At 41.2% G+C, this 18,000-nt stretch overlaps 1 protein-coding gene across 4 annotated transcripts in view; it reads right to left on the bottom strand.

Moving 5' to 3' along the window:
- The window catches only part of ascc3 (activating signal cointegrator 1 complex subunit 3), a 150,418-nt gene that overhangs the window by 105,922 nt on the left and 26,496 nt on the right, over positions 1-18,000 (bottom strand). For all 4 annotated transcript variants that reach the window (XM_069723596.1, XM_069723598.1, XM_069723600.1 and 1 more), the window contains exons 6-8: positions 15,384-15,585; positions 14,683-14,818; positions 12,944-13,069 (exon numbers count right to left, since the gene is read on the bottom strand). In XM_069723596.1, coding sequence (XP_069579697.1) covers positions 12,944-13,069; positions 14,683-14,818; positions 15,384-15,585 — 464 coding nt within the window. The remainder of the gene's footprint in view (positions 1-12,943; positions 13,070-14,682; positions 14,819-15,383; positions 15,586-18,000) is intronic.

The following is an 18,000-nucleotide window of genomic DNA, read 5'->3' as shown; positions in this document are numbered from 1 at the left end:
AGGGAGCAGGATGGAGATAGCAAAGAGTGAGGTAATCCATCACTTTATCCAGGAGCACCTGCTGAAGAGGCGCGCAGCCTTGTGAGGCCAGAAACCTTGAACAAACACAGCGCAGCCCACCTCGCAGCTCGCTCTCATCAACATCACACACAATCCATTCTTCATATTTCACAATGCATGAGAGGAAAAAGTGATTTTAATTATATATTTCTAGTATATACTACATATTACTTTTAAGACCGAGTTGTTCTCTGTTAAAGAGACATCTAAAGAAGCTCAGACCAGCCAGGAGAAGTTTTAACATCTGACAGAAGAAAATGCTCCACAGCTCTGAATCACTTTAGTCCAACACACTATTAGATCAAAAAAAAAACATCACATGTTCTGTGTTCCAGATGTTGTTCTTGTGTACTAACTCTCTCTGCTCTGAGTGCATCAGTGTGTTCACACTGTCAGTACAGAAACATCAGAACACTACAAGTACCAGGATGAAGCACTCAGAACGCTCCAAACAAGAAGTGTGAAACTGGACACTTTCCACCCTAAACGGTCGCCATCTTGGCTCCGTAGAGGAAGGGGGCGGGACCACCGACATAAAGGATTTTCAAATTAAAAGCGTGTGAGGAAGCTGCAGATGTTCCTGAACACAAAGTGTTTCTTTTCCACTGCTGCTGCTGGACAGAAGAATCAGTGTGTTTATTGAGTGTTAAACAGAGGACACAAAAACATGTTGATTTCTGGGTAAAATAATTAAAGCTGCAGATATTTTGGAGGATGATGTGTTCACATGAGGAGGTCATTTCTTGTCAGTGCAGAACATCAGTATGTGATTTAAAACAACACAACTCTGTCAACATTCAAGTACACAGTCCACTATCTCTACAAACATCTAAACGAGAGAGTGGAGGTTATTTCTTAAAAACAAGCACATACAAACTATACCTGCATTATCATCTGGCATGTCAGCCAACTCATTTAATTAACACCTTAATTAGAAACAACTAATTAAGTCTGCAGGCAACACCTCCACTTCCTACGGCCTCATAATATATTGGTAATAATGTGAAAGAGCTGCGATGATAGCCATTACTTTTAAAATTTATTTTTAATATAAAGGTAATTAGGGGTTGAGGGTTTACTTGATTTGATTAATTCAGGGTGATTATGGTTCTAAAAATGAACTTGTAATAGTGAGAAAGTGTTTTTACTCGGGAGCAAACATCGTGGGAGGGTAAACATCAACAATGAAAGAACTTGTGCTGTATGAGGATTCCTGACCTGAGTGAACAACTAAATCAGGAGAAAGTCAGTGTTCATTTCCAATATTATGAGATTTAAAATCCAAATCAGGGAATAATATTTTCACTATTGTTGAGATAGATGACAGAATAGTAAAACTTTATAATATAGCACAATCCATTACAACTACTCAATATATTAGAGATAAAAAAAAAAAAAATTGTAGCTCTGAACTCAGATATCTTCCGGCTACCACAATATAATCATTAGTCATTTCAGCTGTTGGGAAGATTTATGTGAATTTAAGCACATAATATCCAATGTTATCAAACACTTGAATGTGTTTCTGGTCATTCATTTTCCCTTCATATGAATATATCTCAGTTGAAATCACAGTAATGTTATTGTATCGATGGATTGGGCACAAATTCAGAATATTCGAATAGTCATTATAATCTACAAAATTGAATATCTTCCTGATTTCCTGTTTTTACCAGTGCCTGGTTGCGATGCGTCACTCCCGTCAGAAGGTGGCGGTAATGCGCCTAAAAGCTGCCTGCTAGCCGCCAATAAATAACAGAGAGAAGAAGAAGAAGAAGAAGCTTTCAGGGGTCGGAAGCTTTGCAGGTAAAACTATCCCTGTATTAGATGTCCCGGCGTGAACACGAAGAAACATGCAAAGACAACTACAGCCGTCAGAAAGTTCTGTGACGAACTTCTTCAAAACAGAAATAAAGATGAGATGCAAACGAATTTTTGATTAAAAATCAAATTGTTCTGAGTGAATTTCAAATAGTTGTTTTACCTGAAATGCGGATCCCTTGTATCAACAGTGTTTGTTGTAATTTCCTCAGAGAACAACCTTCAGGCTTCTAGATGAAAGTTTAAACAACTAAAACAAACCTTTGGTGTCTTTCTTTTGCTGAGACTACAATAATCTACAATAATAATCAGTTAACAGCAATGAAAATAAAGTTGTTTTTTTTATAAACTACTAATTAGGATTGGGCACCGAAATTCAGATTTAAATCTAATTTAGTCCCAAACAAAGCACACTATTTTTTAACATCAAGGTGATGGCGTGTTTGAGTGTGCTGCCACACCAGCAGACCAGATTGCAAAAAAAAAAAAAAAAAGAAGAAGCCTAAAAGAGTCGTGGTTTCTGTTTAGCGAGTCGAAGCTAACGCACAGAGCCACGTGTGTGTGCTGTGGAGGAACAGCATCAAAACTGGATTAGGAAATGCAATCAAGGTGGATTAATTATGGAAGGAGGGCTGCTCAGTTCTGCCTCATCTTTGAGGCCTGACCTTATACTTCCTGCGCTGAGGAGGAGAGGGAAGCTGTCGACACTAGAAATACAACAGCCCCAGTTCTGCTCACCTGGTACCATCAGCTGAGACAGCGGAGCTTCACCTGACACCTACGACTGCATCTTTTCCACACTGTCAGACGCTTCAAATCTTTCTTCATTAGATTCGGTAGTAGATGAAAAAAAAAGTCAACGACACATTTTTTTCCCCCGATTTATGATTTTTTTTTTTCCACTTCCCACAATTTTAAGGTAAATATCACATAAAACGCAATTTTTACAAAAAACAACTACAAAATAAAGAGTTTGAGATGAAAACAATCACACAAAATCTCCAACAACTCCTGGAGGGGCTGATCAAAACATGCACACGTGGTCAAGAGGTTCACTGTTGTTTCCAAAAAAACATCGCAATTCATTTCAATTCCATTCAGTAGCACCAAATCATAAATACTAGTGGTTTCAAGACATTTAACAGAGTAAAGTTCTGACACCTTTATCGAAAGGAACCCAACAATTCAACAACGTGAGACAGCTAGAAGGAAAAACTCCCTTTCAACCGGAAGACAAACCCAGACTGAGAGATGAGCAGCCGTCTGGGAGGTGACAGTGACCTTGACCTTGACCTTTGACCACCAAATTATAATCACTTCATCTTTGAGTCCAAGTAAACATTTGGACCAAATTTGAAGGTCCGTCAATGCTTTCGTGAGACATCATGCTCACAAGAATGGGAAAGACAAGAGGTCACAATGTCCTTGACCTTTGACCTCTAAATCTAATCAGTTCGCTGGTGTATTCCTGAAATATTGCATTCACGGTCATGGGTCAGTTCAAGGTGAGAGTGACCTTGTCCTTTACCACCACAATCTTATAAATTCATTGTCGGTACAAAGGGATTTATTTATTTTTGGACAAGTTTGAAGAAATTCCCTGAAGGCATTCTTGAGGTGTCACGTTCACGAGAACAGGGTGGATGGATGAGAAGGGCGTGAGGTCACAGTGACCTTAAACTTTGACCTTTGACCACCAAACTCTAATAAGTTCCTCCTTGTTACAAAGTCAATCTTTTTGCCAAGTTTGAAGAAATTCCCTGATATTCTTGAGATATCGTGTTCACGAGAATGAGACGGACAGATGGACAAACAGACAACCTGAAAACATGCCGCTGAGGAAAAACAACATCCAGTTAGAGGTGAGTCTACAGGTGGAAGAGCTTTTTTAATGAGGGAGGAGAGAGGCAGGGTTAGAGTTCGTCTTAAACAACATGGGTCCACGGATCCATCCTGCAGAGAGCGGAGGGGTTTGGAGGCGTTGTGGTGGTGCGCTGGAGTGGGAAATCATTTCCTGGCACATATAAGGCCCATTCTTATTGCTTGAATGCCACATCCTATTCAAGTATTGTTCCCAACCATATAGATTCTTTTAAGACCTCAGTCTTTCTATCTTCTACTACTCAATTACTTCCAGCAGCAAAAGGAGTCACACCACAAAGCATACAAACATGACAAAACATAGAAAACAGTCCCTCCACGAAATCACAATAATTTACGCAAATTTAAGCAAACTCCGCAATTTTTTATTCCTATAATTTTTCAGCAAAACAATATTTTCAAACAAGGCTCATTTTATCAACAATCAGAAAGGCTCTGCTCCTGTTTTCATCACCCAATAAAACAAGCGCCAAAACAGGAAGTGACGGAGTTTGTGGGAAATGTATAAAAATTCACAATAGAATTTTCTAATTAAATGCTTAATATCAAAGGAAGTGATTACATATTACAAACAGCATCTAAAGCTTTTATTTTGACAGCTGATGTAGTCGTTGTTTCTATATTACAGTCACAGACTGTCTGTTCTGCATAGATATGAAACTTTTTGGAAGTAAAAATCCGCAAGTTACATCGAATTATTTGAGAAAATCTGCCACAAAATCAAACATTTTTCATCGCAACGATCACAAAAAACTCATGAGGGCAGTGAGTGCACTGTTACGTTCAGTCAGCCAAACTGAGTCCAGTTTTGAATCATATGTTCTCAAGTTGAGGTGCATCACTGCGAGTCAACAGCGTCCTGCTGCTCTGACTTTCTATTTGGGAGAAAAATTCTGCTGCACCTGAAATGAACTGCAATCAGTTCTACTTTCAGACGGCGTTAAGCTGTTCAGTGAAACTCAGCACTTCTACCACAAACGTCACACGTTAAAACTTTCCCAGCAGTTCAAAGGGCAAAGTCCCTCCACTTTTTAGTGAGTTTAATAATGTGAAATATGTGTTGAGTGCCAGAAGCAGAAAAATGAAGCCAAATAAGAGTTTAACTTGCATAACTTAAATGTACAATATCCTCAGTTGACCATGTTGGGGTCTGTTGTAAGAGCTGGAAGTGTTTCTCTCTGTCATTATCTCTTTATTGCTTCGTGCTAATCAATGTTAACTTCAACAGGCTTCCAGACACACACCTTTATTATTCATTTTCATTGTTTTATAATCTTTTCTAACATTTATGTTATTTGATCTTATTTTGAAGCCTCTTTTCTTACATGCTGACACTGATCCTGTTGGTTTTCAAGACCGGCTCCGTGGTTTCTTTATACATTCAGGAAACGTATTCGACATTTCATTCATTTCAGATTCAAACAATTCCACTAGTGCTCTTATTCTTGATGCTGGTAATTAGTTCAGACAGCCATTAAATAGTTCCCAGATTTATATTCAATAATTTAGATGATGTATAATGACTTTATTTAAAAAAAACAAAAAAAAAACATAAATGATAATTAGTAGAATATCTGGAATTGTGGAAATAATAAAAAGTACATTTGAGGTGGATCGCAGTGACCTCCTGCGCTTTAAAACTAAATTCTGTTTATTTTCTTTCAAGATTATATGAAATGTTTAAATCCAATTCCAGCGGGTGCGGGCATTAAGGTAGTAACCATAGTGACGTCACACCAGAAAGTCAAGACAAATGTGCTTCAGCCCAGCGCTACACTGAGTGCACATGTAGCTTCTGTAGTCGTAGTTTGCTTTGCAGACGGTCATGACGACACACCGAGCTGAACATGGGAAGTGCTGATTGTTCAGCAGCGGAAAATGATTTACAACCTCGTTTCCAAAAGAGTTGGGCCACTTGGTAAAATGTAACTAAATACAGAATGCAATGATTTAAAAATCACGTAAACCCATATTTGATTGAAAATAGACCAAAGATAACATATCAAATGTTGAAACTGAGAAATGTTAAAAGTTTTATGCAAAATATCGACTTATTTTGAATTTGATGACAGCATCACGTTTCAAAAAAGTTGGGACAGGGTCAACAAAAGACTGGAAACGTTGTGTAAAACTAAAAGAAAAAAACACTTGGTGGAACATCTCGCAACTAATTAAGTTACCATGGCAACAGATCAGTAACATGATTGGGTCTAAAAAGATGATTTCAGAGAGGTCAGAGTCTCTCAGCAGTGAAGATGGGGAGAGGTTCACCACTCTGAAAGACTGTGTTGGAAAATAGTTCAACATTCTAAGAATAATGTTCCTCAACGTAAAACTACAAAGAATTAGTGGATTTCATCGTCTACGGTTCATAATATCATTAAAAGATTCAGAGAATCTGGAGAAATCTCTGAACACAAGGGACAAGGCTGGAAACCAATATTGGATGGTGGTGATCTTCGGGCCCTCAGGCAGCACTGCATTAAAAACAGACTATTCTGGAGTGGAAATCACTGCATGGGCTCAGGAACACTTGTGAAAACCATCATCTGTGAACACAGTTCATCGCTGCGTCCACAAATGATGTTAAAACTCTCCAAAGAAGAAACCAGATAGAAACATGATCCAGAAACACCGCCGCCTTCTCTGGACCAGAGATCATTGAAGATGGACTGAGGTGAAGTGGACAACTGTCCTGTGGTCTGATGGATAAAAATATTTGATTCTTTTTGTAAATCATAGACGCTGCATCCTCCAGGTTAAAGAGGAGAGGGACCATCCAGTTTGTTACCAGAGCTCTGTTAAAGCCAGCATCCATTAATGCGGAATCATTGCATTCTCTTTTTATTTACATTTGATTCAGCGTCCCAACTGTTTTGGAGACGGGGTTGGACATCAGGAATGACTGAAAATTATTTTTGCAAATGTAAATAGTTTCAGGCTGCAGGACGACAGAAGAGAATCTGTGCTGTAAGGAAAAATGAATTTAAAGAAAGAGAAACAACTCCACAAGAGAATTAAATTGATTATTTAATAAAAATTAGCCAAAAAGCGCCATATCACCAGATGTTCAGGTGTGAAGCTGCACAATGACATACAGAATAGAGTGGGAGGGCAGAGCCATTCATTACTTCTGCCTTTCAACTAACCTACTCTGGCTCTCCAGCAGTCGCTAAAGAGCAGAGCTTTCCGTGTTCCTTAATCTCCCTCCCTGTACATCTCCCGGTGGGACCGCGGCATTTCTCAGAGAGCGTTAGCAGCCTGAGTGGATTCCTATCAATTAGAAGTCTGGTTCACAGGAAGTGCGTTTGTTTGTGCCGTCACTGCAGCTGTCTGCATTTGAGCTGCAGCATCCATTCTGCTGTTGGTGTTATAAAGTCCATCAGCCAGCAGACGTGGTGATGTCTCTGTGCATGTTTGATCCACCAACACCACTAAAGAGAGGCCACTTGTTCTCACAACACACCCAGTAACATGTATATTTGGATGAATTGGGAAGGCTTTTACCACAGTGGCAAGTGTGGTAAGCCCAGACCCTGATTCATTAGTTAAAAAGCACCCTAATAAATTCCCCACTTTTAATGTTTCGTGGTTGCTATTAAAGGCATTCGGCGCCTCGCACAGCCCTGCTTCCCATTACAGCTTTCAATAAATGACAATCGGCACTCAGTGTAAACGGGAAGGCGGGTGCGTGGGTGAGGGGGGGGGGGGGTCACCAGACTTTCAAAGCCCTCCTAATAGCACGTAAAGACTTATTAGGCATTGTGTGCTGGCGCTTTAGAGGAGTGAGGCACTTTGTTCCAGAGTTGCCCAGGCTTAAGTTAATGAATAGAGAAACTGCTTGACTGAGGCTAATTCACATCACTCAGCAGAAGAGGCTCCATATCAATCTATATCAGTTACACAGGAACTTTCAGGAGGAAAGAGATACGTCTTCTAGGAAGAGAAGATAAACGGAGCCTCAGAGATTTTACTACAGATTCTATTCTAATTATTTAGTTAAATCTTTGCAGGAAAAGCAGCGACATGAATTCAGTAACTGTGTCTGAATGACAGGACACAAAAGGTTGGAGACACGCTTCCCAAATTCATCCTAAATCATCCCAGCAGCACCCGAACAGCACAACTGGTGGTGAAGCTGATTTACCTGGAGATTTATCTCAAATATCCCTGAGTTTCTTCACCTGTCCTGTGATCCTGCAACACTCCTTAGCCTCATTCTTACAGATTTAAAACCATTACAGTGTAGTAAATGTGCAGCCCCGATACGATGGATACGAGTTAAACTATAAGTAATGCTAACTGTTATCATCATAGTTATTATTTACATGTGCACAAAGTGTTGAGACTTTAATGGTTAAACTCACAAAACCTGCACAAAAACTACTTTCTACAAACACAATTTGGATTGTGTTTCCTGTCTGCATGCTTTGGACCTGGTCTCAGACCTTGAACAGACTCAAGGTTTCACCAGCTCGTCACTTTTTATGGCGTTTGCCAGTGTGTCGAGATCAAGGAGGTAATGCAGGAGGATACAGCGGCTTTCTCAGCCACAGACATATGAAAGGGAGCAGGTGTAAACTGGATCTGAGTCGGACTGCTGAGGCTTTTACTAAACTGTGGAATATATTTTAAACTCTGGACTACAGGTGTGACTTCAGCAATATTACACGAGGGTGTGATTTAACGTCATTACTGACAGCGATGCGATCCGGACCAAGGCGCACCCTCTCGTGTAATATAGTGATTATACAACAAGGTACCATCTAAATAAAATATATAATTGAAATGTGTTCATATTGTCGGGCAATTCACTCTTAAAATATAAAACTTTTTGCTAGTGTGATCTCTGTTTCCATGGCAACACCTGGATGTATGACTAAAAACCTAGAAAACAATCAGCCGCATCAGTAAACTTTTATATAATGTATGCAATGTTTACTACTCCAGTAAGTAGTCCGTCCCTTAGCAACCACTAGCAACAGAGAGTATTTTTAGTCTCCAAATGAATAAATACAGAACATAGAAACACTAAACTGCTCAGCTAGCTCAGTCTGGTTAGAACAAAGATATCTGATGAACAAAGATATCCAATGAACAAAGATATCTGATGAACAAAGATATCCGATGAACAAAGATATCTGAAGAACAAAGATATCTGAAGAACAAAGATATCTGATGAACAAAGATATCTGATGAACAAAGATATCTGATGAACAAAGATATCTGATGAACAAAGATATCCATGTTCTCATGTGTTTTTAACATTTTAGCTCCGTGTCATGTGTTCAAACCAAACCGGTCCAGCTAGCCTCCTCTAGGATTGTAAGTGCGTGACTATCCGTGGTGTTACGGTACGGGTGCTCAGAGCGACCAAAAAGGACCAAAAGAGACCCGACTTCACCAAATGGGTCATTTAATAGAACTAGAACAAGTAGAAACTACATTATATTACATATATGAAATTCAATTCTAACTATATATTCCCATTGAGAAAGTGGAGTGATATTTCTAGTGATGAGCAGGATGTGATGTCATGATGATTTCAGCACGGTCCAAAAGTAATTTTGACCAATAAGATCTCTGGGTCAAAACTACTGGTTGTCTAATACAGGTGTGACCCCGCCCATTTCTTACAATGAAACAACAACACAGAACAATATGATAATATGAGCATGTGATTATCAAGACAAATCCATTCCTTCTAATGAACATCATCATTATTCAGGTGGAGTTTCTGGGATGTAAACAGACACAAAACTGCACAGCCAATGTTAAGCAGAGGGATTGCTGGTGGAAACAGGGGAGACGCCCCATTTAAACAGGCTTCATTAATTTATTCTTATTCATTAAGTGGTTTTAACACCATTTCATAATCAATGACATGCTCCATAGTTGCACTGTGTTGGAGTCACCTGCCACTAAACTGTCTGTACATTTATCTTTCCACAAGCCACTTGGAAAACGTTCCTCACAGGCCTCAGCACATCATCTAGTGTTGTGTGCTAATAATGAACGTGTGAAAATAGTGAAAATGGTGCAGAGCACAGTGTAACACAAGCAGTAACAGTCCAGGGACACACTCTCCTGTACGCCTGCTGCCCAGACGCTACACTAACCTCACCGTCTGTCAGCTTTTTCATCTTCATCTTCCACAGCAAGTAACTAAAGACAAGCATATTTGTGCGCATGGGGCATTTCTGTATGTAAATGAGCCGTTAAATCCCCAAACACATGGATGCAGAACAGCTGAGATTCATCAACGTTTAACCTCCATCAAACAAAAAACAAAACTGTTTCCATACAACTCTGTCAAGCTGCGGGAGAAAACCTTCACGTTTTAAGAAGCACCACGTAGAAACAAAATGAAACAAAAAGGAAGGACATAATCAATATTCATATTTACTAAATGTGATGCGACTGCAGGCGACTTGGTCTCTGTGGACACGTCCACGTGCCTAATGGAAGGATTAATGGTCAAATCCTCAAAGACGAGCCTGATGAGGATTGAAATTGACAGGCATTGAAGAGCAGCCACAGTGCAAACAAGCAAGCTCGCGCTCGCGCGCACACGCACACACACACGCGCACACACACACACACACACACACACACACACACACACACACACACACACACACACACACACACACACACACACACACACACACACACACACACACACGCACACACCTGAGCCAGTGTCACAAAGTGTGAGAACAACAAGAGCAACAGTGTAGATGAGATTAAACCATCCGTTCATCAATTTGTCTCGGCACAGAACACATGCACACACACTCAATTACACACACACACACACACACACACACACACACACACACACACACACACACACACACACACACACACACACACACACACACTCTGGATGCTGTTTATTATGATGTCCATTAGCATGAGTGACAGGAAGGTTAAGCGAGGAGAGCAGTTACACTAGTCTCCTGAAGTGTGACCAAACGCTTGTGAAGTTTACGGGTGTCATTCTTTAGTGTCTTCATAAACAAAGGGCCGAGCTCAGAGAGGGGCTGACCTTTAGCACTGCTGCATCCTCACCAGAGATGCACTGATGATGAATTACAAAGCCGGCTGCGGCAGACAGGACGGTAGCAGAGCCGTTAGAAGAAACTCTGCCGGAGTCCATCTCCTCCCAGAGAAACACGCCGAGCTCAGCTCCTTGTTTTCCAGCCTGCTGCCCTCTAACGCGGCCCCGCGGTGGCCGGGAAAGCCTGCCGCCGGATCTGTACGCTGTGTACGAGTGTGGGTTTGTCAGTCAAGCTGTCAGTCAGACTGACGGGTCATTGTGTCAGCTGACAGCCGGCTGAGAGCTACAGCACTTCCATTACGGAGGAACATCAGTCAGAGGGCGTTACAGCTACAGTCCTCTCCTGCTCACTGAGACGGAGGATAACAGGGACCGGGTTTATATATCCGGGGCGTCGGCAGACTCCTGACAGCTCAGCAGAAATGTAGGCAAATTCATGTTGCCTGTATTGTTCTGTTGTTATTTGTTCCCATTATTTTTATATAGCGATATTATTCCTGCAGGTAAACGTTGTGTTTTCTATAACTGTCCAGTTTTGACATTATCTGGTGGCAGCTTCAAATAAGCCCACTGGGTTTTTGCATCTCGCTGCAATGCACAGAATATCTTTTTATCTTGTCAACTCTTGTGTGTTATTAAATTTGTGCAAAATAAATCAAATGAGAAAAATAAATTCAAACATAAGGCCGATATTCTGCTAATTAAACTAGTCATTGAAGCCATTTTGGTTCAGATTCTTGCTTTGCACATTTCTACGTACTAAAAACAACTTTAAATAACTAGAACTCATCTGAACCATGTTCAACCCAAACAGGCTTCTCCCTCAACACGTCTAAAACTCAGGAGATGCACATTAACACTGTTCCTCCAGCTGCAGCTCAAATAAAAAGGGAGCTTATTGATTTTGTGGAGAACTTTTGCCCATTTCAGCAACCTCATCAGCAAGAAAAATGAGACACAGAAGGACATCAAGGCGATCCCAGGGTGTGTTTTCAAACCTCTGAAATATCCGGGAGCCTCAGCAATACAGCCTGAAAACAAAGGTCCATCTCTATACAGTGAGATCAATCAACACCGGGTGGATACCAGAGTTTAAAGGGCTGAGCATCCCACGGTGGATACCTCACAACAGTACAGTCCTGGAACTATACACAACAACTCAAATCAACAACATAATCATAGAACAAGGCAGTTGGGCCGGAGTCCTGGACGGGAGCTGCATCATTTCATAACGGCTGCACTCACATCCTTCAAACAAAACAACATGTAGAACACGACCTGAAACTGAACTGAACCAATGAGCTAAAAAAGATCTCTTTCCTCTCCAGCTTCAGCTTCAGGTCACTTCTTGGTGCAGCAGGAATCAGTGTACCAACCACAGATTGAATATGAAAGTGTTCATACCTTTCAGGTCTCAAAAATGGTTCCGCTGCAGAAGTGTCTTCAGCTGCAATACCAGCGAGTGCCACTAGAGGTCGTCTCCAAAAAGCCTCCGGCTCCATAGACTCCCATTCAACTTCTCTCATCAAATCCAAAGTGAATAAAATGTGTCCATCAGTTCTCTCGGTGTTGTTAGCTAAAGTCACTCCTTCTTCTTAGTTTTCTGGAGGTCCATCTGAAAATAATCCCTCATTCATTAGAAAAGAAGATTCAAGAAGACCTGGCTTTGGGGGCGTGTCTGTTTGATTGACAGGCCTGTGGTGCAGTCAGGTTACAGCTATCGGTGGGCGGGACGTAGTATCGTCAGGTTTCCAATCAGATCAGTGAGATCCACAGCTGGCTCCTCCCCCAGCTGTCCAAATATGGTCACTTCCTGCTCAAAACTGCTCCGAACTAGCAAGATGTTGACGGACAGAATCTGAACTGGAGGCTTCATAATGTTCACAAATCAACGATGACGTCACCGCTGGTTGGTCCCAGTGTGCAATGTATGATAAATAAATAAACTCATTTGAAGCACAGGACATGTAAGTGAGGCTATAAAGTATTTGGTCACAATCGAAGCTGCTAAACTGAACAGTGGAGTCTTATTTTATTGTTTTAACGAAGTGTGAGTGTCCAAACACCCACATATCTCCACACAGACAGAAACCAACCCAGGAAAACGTCTGCTCCTACCTCATCCAGCTCATGGATGTAGATGGGCTTCTCCTCGAAGCCGATGGGCATGGGATCATTGGGCGGGATCGCCACCTCTTCATACATCTTGTTGTTGTCTCTGTTGATTCCCTCGGGTAGCAGCATCTGAACGCCACGCACACAGAGGAGGAGAGAAAACCTCAGACATCACAAAAAAAACACTAACCTCACATACAGGGATTTTAAAACACGAACTCTGAAGCACTGCAGGTAGCTGCCCAGTAAAACCCACTTGCTGTAACAACTGACTATTCCCCATTAAAATCTGTGTCAAACAATATCAAAATAAAAATCAATCAATGCAACAAATAGAAAGGTGTCAGATATTTGGTACTGAATGTCAGGTGTGCTTTCTGTCTGTGTTATGAATTACTATGAGCCTGGTATTATTTGTGCTCCTTGGGGATGACATGGAGTCCACAAAGAGCAAGGACACCACCATGATGTCACATAACTGCAAAATAATGAAATGATCCAAGACCATATGTTTCTGTATTGACTGAAATGAATTTAAACATTCAAAGGTTTTACAGCCTAAATACCAATTCAACAATCAGCAGCGACACTTATGTGACTCCTGTAACTGTAGGAATTAAAACCTTTTTGTATTGCAGGTCACTTGAACAGGAATTATTGGAATTACGCTCAAATTTGTACACGAGCTTATTGTTGGTAAACTATCATTTACCAAACAATATGTCTTTACAACAGAGAGTAACCATTAAAATTACATCTCAGCTGTGAACCAGAACCAAAAGGGAAGAACACATCAGTCCAGTTCTGGCAGCACTGTTTACCTGTAACACACAGGAATGACTTTAAGCTCCTCCACCTCACATACGAAGCTCTTAATGGTCTCGGACAACATATCTCTTTACTTTAGCGTTTAACTAGCGACTCCTGAAGCTCTCCTGCACTTGAACCACCGTGCCTTTAAAAAGCATATTGCTTTATTTTATATTTCAACTCTATTTGTGTTTAATTTTATTTTATTTTCAATATTTTTTAAATGTTTCTTTCTATGTGAAACACCATGTCATTTTCTTGCTGTAAAACACTTTGAGCTGCACTTCTTGTATGAAAGGTGCCATACAAAGAAAGTTTGTTATCATTATTATACCACATAAAAGCTAAATCTTCCAGGTAATATGTCTGTTTCTAATGTAGGAACACATACATCTACACACTGTGTGGTTGTATCTGTATCTTCCATGGACAGCCAATCAGGAGCAAGTAAGAGAGTGGAGCCAGCCTGAGTCAGAAAGTAAGAACCTAATACTCATAAATAACTCCAGCTACATGTGATGTCTACAAACTAACCAATCAGAATACTGCATGAAATACTAAACACAGTGAGATGTCTGAACAACAACAAAAAACCCGTGCCAGTGTGAGGTCACAGTGAGGATCATACAAGATGATGACGAGTAGAGAACTTTTAGTGTCTGTTTGCATCACACTGCCGTGACTCATCGCACAGCCTGACAGCCGCAAAGTGACCAAGATTTTCTTAGACCCATCTCCCAGAGAGGAACACGCAATGACCCAGAAAGTCCGATGTTGTCACGCTGTCAGAGTGGGATCATCCCTGCAGCAGAGATAAATCATCCGAACTGAACCGGGACAATCCAACGTCACTTCAACTCTTCTGGAACATCGTGTTCAATATCAAAGACACAAGTCACAATAGGCAGACTGAAGAGTTATCTGAGCCTCACCCTGGCTCCTCCCACAAATGCAGGTGTCTTGGCGGCCTCTGCGTAGCAGTCGTACACATTAGGGTAGCGGATCCGTTCATACACCCGGTCTCTGCTCAGCACGGGTTCCCTCCGTGCAGTCAGCAGCGCCAGCTCTCTGTACCAACACACACATTTAACATGAAGAAAAACACTGCTTCAGTCTGACTGGACATGAAAGGCGATTTCATTTCAGCATGTTTACAGTGGAACAAAAGTGAGCTTGATGTCACATCTACAGCTCCGCGAAGCGTCACCTTCATCCATGTTCCTGCTGGGAAACGAAATAATGCTGCTGATGGATGATTCAAATGAAGAGGCAAAGACGTGAGGCATTATGTTGCTTCGTAAAGTGGCTTACCTCTCCACTAATCTTTCCCTTCACACTGCGCTGGATTTGGCCATGCTAAGTTTTTAATTAAACAGATCGCTGCTCTGTTTTTTGGGGGTTTTTTTTATCCTCTGAAATGAAACTTTCAGAAGAATCTTCTAGAAGGAAAAATATGTGACAAGCAGCAGAGTCGCTGGGCTTTATTTTTTACTTTGTAAAGCTGCAGCCAGCTCGTCATGAAAAATGCAGGAGCTTGTCAGATTTGTTGCCGATACCCGACAGTCCAGTTGGAGACGGACAGACAGAGAACAAAGACAAATGAGAGAAGAGAAAGTTTGGAGTGATGATGTACCGCTGGGATCTCATCTCTCTGGGGTCAAAGGTCAGAACGGCATCCGAAGGGTCGCTGTCATCGGCTCCTTTGCCTCTCTTCCTCTCCTTCTTCTCTTCCCTTCGGTACATCTTCATCATCTGTTTCTCCTGCTCTGACTGGATGGTCACCTGGCAGCCGTAGGCCGGCTTCGTCACCTCACCGCTGACCTTCCGGCTGCCGTCTGGAGGAAATACAGGAACAAACATGTAGTAAATTAAACAATGCAAGGTTTCTTTGATTACTGTATTTCTTTAAACGCAATCAGTATATAAAACATGGATCTCGACAGCCGAGTGAAGTCAGGAGCTGCGCGTGGCACTGCGAGGGTTAATTTTCCCCGCTGCAGTCTCCCTGTTTGAGACACAACAGCTCAATAAAAGGCAGAATTGCTCTTGAAAACAGATGAGATCTGATGATTGCACCGTGGCCCGGCCTGATTGACTGAATGATTTCTTCTTTATCTTGTCTGGCGGCTCCACCTGCTGTACAGCCTCTCTCTGATTCCAACAGCTCCCCTCTTCCTGTCACTCTCACCCTCCCTCCCATTACCTTCCACCTCCACTCCCAGCCCCTTTAACTCTGTCACCCTCCACGCACCGACTCCTCTGTCTCCAACGTTGCCCATCCTTCACTCTCCATGAGCTATTTGCCTCGTTATGTGTCTCTAACCGTGATTGCCTCCAAATCTCCAGGATTCTCATTTCCACCAGCATTCATGGTGCTATAATTGCAGAGGAGACGATCACCGAGAGAGGTCATGTTTATTTACGAGATGCTTTTGAGGTGTTTTCACATAATTCAAACTGCTGTTTTTAAGGTCATGATCAGATTTTCAAGAATGGTCAACATGAAGGAGATTTTTAAGACTTTGAGCCTTTAACTGTGTCACAACAATAGCAACAAGATCAAATATGTCGAATGGAAAGTAAATGATTCAGTGAACATCACTGATTTTAACAGTCACAAATGTTGAACTATGATGAACTATCATCAACTCTCATTTCCAAAGTAAGAAACATTTTACCTGTAACAAAAACTCAAAACTTTATTGAACTACAACCTGGTTTCAAAAAATGTAAACGAAAACATAATGCAATGATTTGCAAATCACAAACAAATACTTCATTAAAAATAGATTAAAGACAACATATCAAAAGTTGACACTTAGAAATTTTTAAAGTTTTATTAAAAATATATGCTCATTTTGAATTTGATTACAGCAACACGTTTCAAAAAGTTGGGACAGAATCAACAAAAGACTGGAAACGTTGTGTGATGCTAAAAAAAAAAAAAAAAACACCTGGTGGAACATCTCACAACTAATTATGTTACTTGGCAACAGATCAGTAATATTATTGGATATAAAAAGATGATTTCAGAGGCAGAGTGTCTCAGCAGTGAAGATGGGGAGAGGTTCACCACTCTGTGAAAGACTTTGTGGGAAAATAGTGCAACAATCTAAGAATAATGTTCCTCAACGTAAAACTACAAAGAATTAGTGGATTTCATCGTCTACGGTTCATAATATCATTAACAGATTCAGGGAATCTGGAGAAATCTCTGAACACAAGGGACAAGGCTGGAAACCAATATTGGATGGTGGTGATCTTCGGGCCCTCAGGCAGCACTGCATTAAAAACACACTATTCTGGAGTGGAAATCACTGCATGGGCTCAGGAACACTTGTGGAAACCATCGTCTGTGAACACAGTTCATCGCTGCATGCATTAGTGCACATGGCATGGGTAGCTTGTACATCTGGAAGGAAGCATTAATGCTGAATGATATATTCAGGTTGTGGAGCAACATATGCTGCCATCCAGACAACGTCTCTTTCAGGGAAGGCATTGAATTCAAAATAAGGACATACTTTTCAGAAAACAATACAATTTCTCATTGTAAAAATTAGATATGTTGTCTTTTATGTATTTGAAATTAAATATGGGTTTACATGATTTGGAAATCATTGCATTGTGTTTGTCTTTACATTTTACACAGCGTCCCAACTTCTTTGGAAACGGGGTTGTACATCTACAACCGCTGCAGTACCAATGAAACATTCTGCAGGGGTTTCAGAATTTCAATCTGTATCTTTAATCCCTAAAATAAAGTGTTTAAACAATGAATTCAAGCAGGTAATGATCAATAAATTTACCATCAAGTGGCCAAATCTCCTGCCCTGTCGTAAGACTGGCCGAGTAGTGAGAATGACGCATCACTGCCGGATTCACTTCTTCTGTTAGTTGTCGCGCTCTGAGCTGAGTTTGTACTCAAGCAGCAGACAAAAGCTTCACTTCTGATCGTTGCCTGAGGAAATTGTCTAAAACGCTTGTCGGAGAAACACTGGCATCATCTTTCCTTTAACTTCACGACACAATCACTGGCTCAGAAACATCGAGTCGGGGGGGCTGATTTTCTGAGCCGCTTCGTTTGCACAGAAAAGTAAATGTGCTAAATGACCCAGCCGAAGACATTTGCACACCCAGAACACAAACACTCCCTGGGAGGCTTCTTTCTACCGGGTTGGCGCTGTCAGTGTCCCACTGAGCAGCACCTCTCAGTGGGCCTCCTGGCTGCTTTCTACACAGCTGGATGA

Source organism: Brachyistius frenatus, unplaced genomic scaffold (assembly GCF_029030835.1).
Source record: "Brachyistius frenatus isolate BFR_SWC_R1_liver_20210118 unplaced genomic scaffold, ASM2903083v1 Contig_336, whole genome shotgun sequence".
In the NCBI taxonomy this organism is placed as follows: domain Eukaryota; kingdom Metazoa; phylum Chordata; class Actinopteri; family Embiotocidae; genus Brachyistius; species Brachyistius frenatus.
The sequence above is the reverse complement of the archived record's forward strand: the minus strand, read 5'-3'. Positions and strand labels throughout refer to the sequence as shown.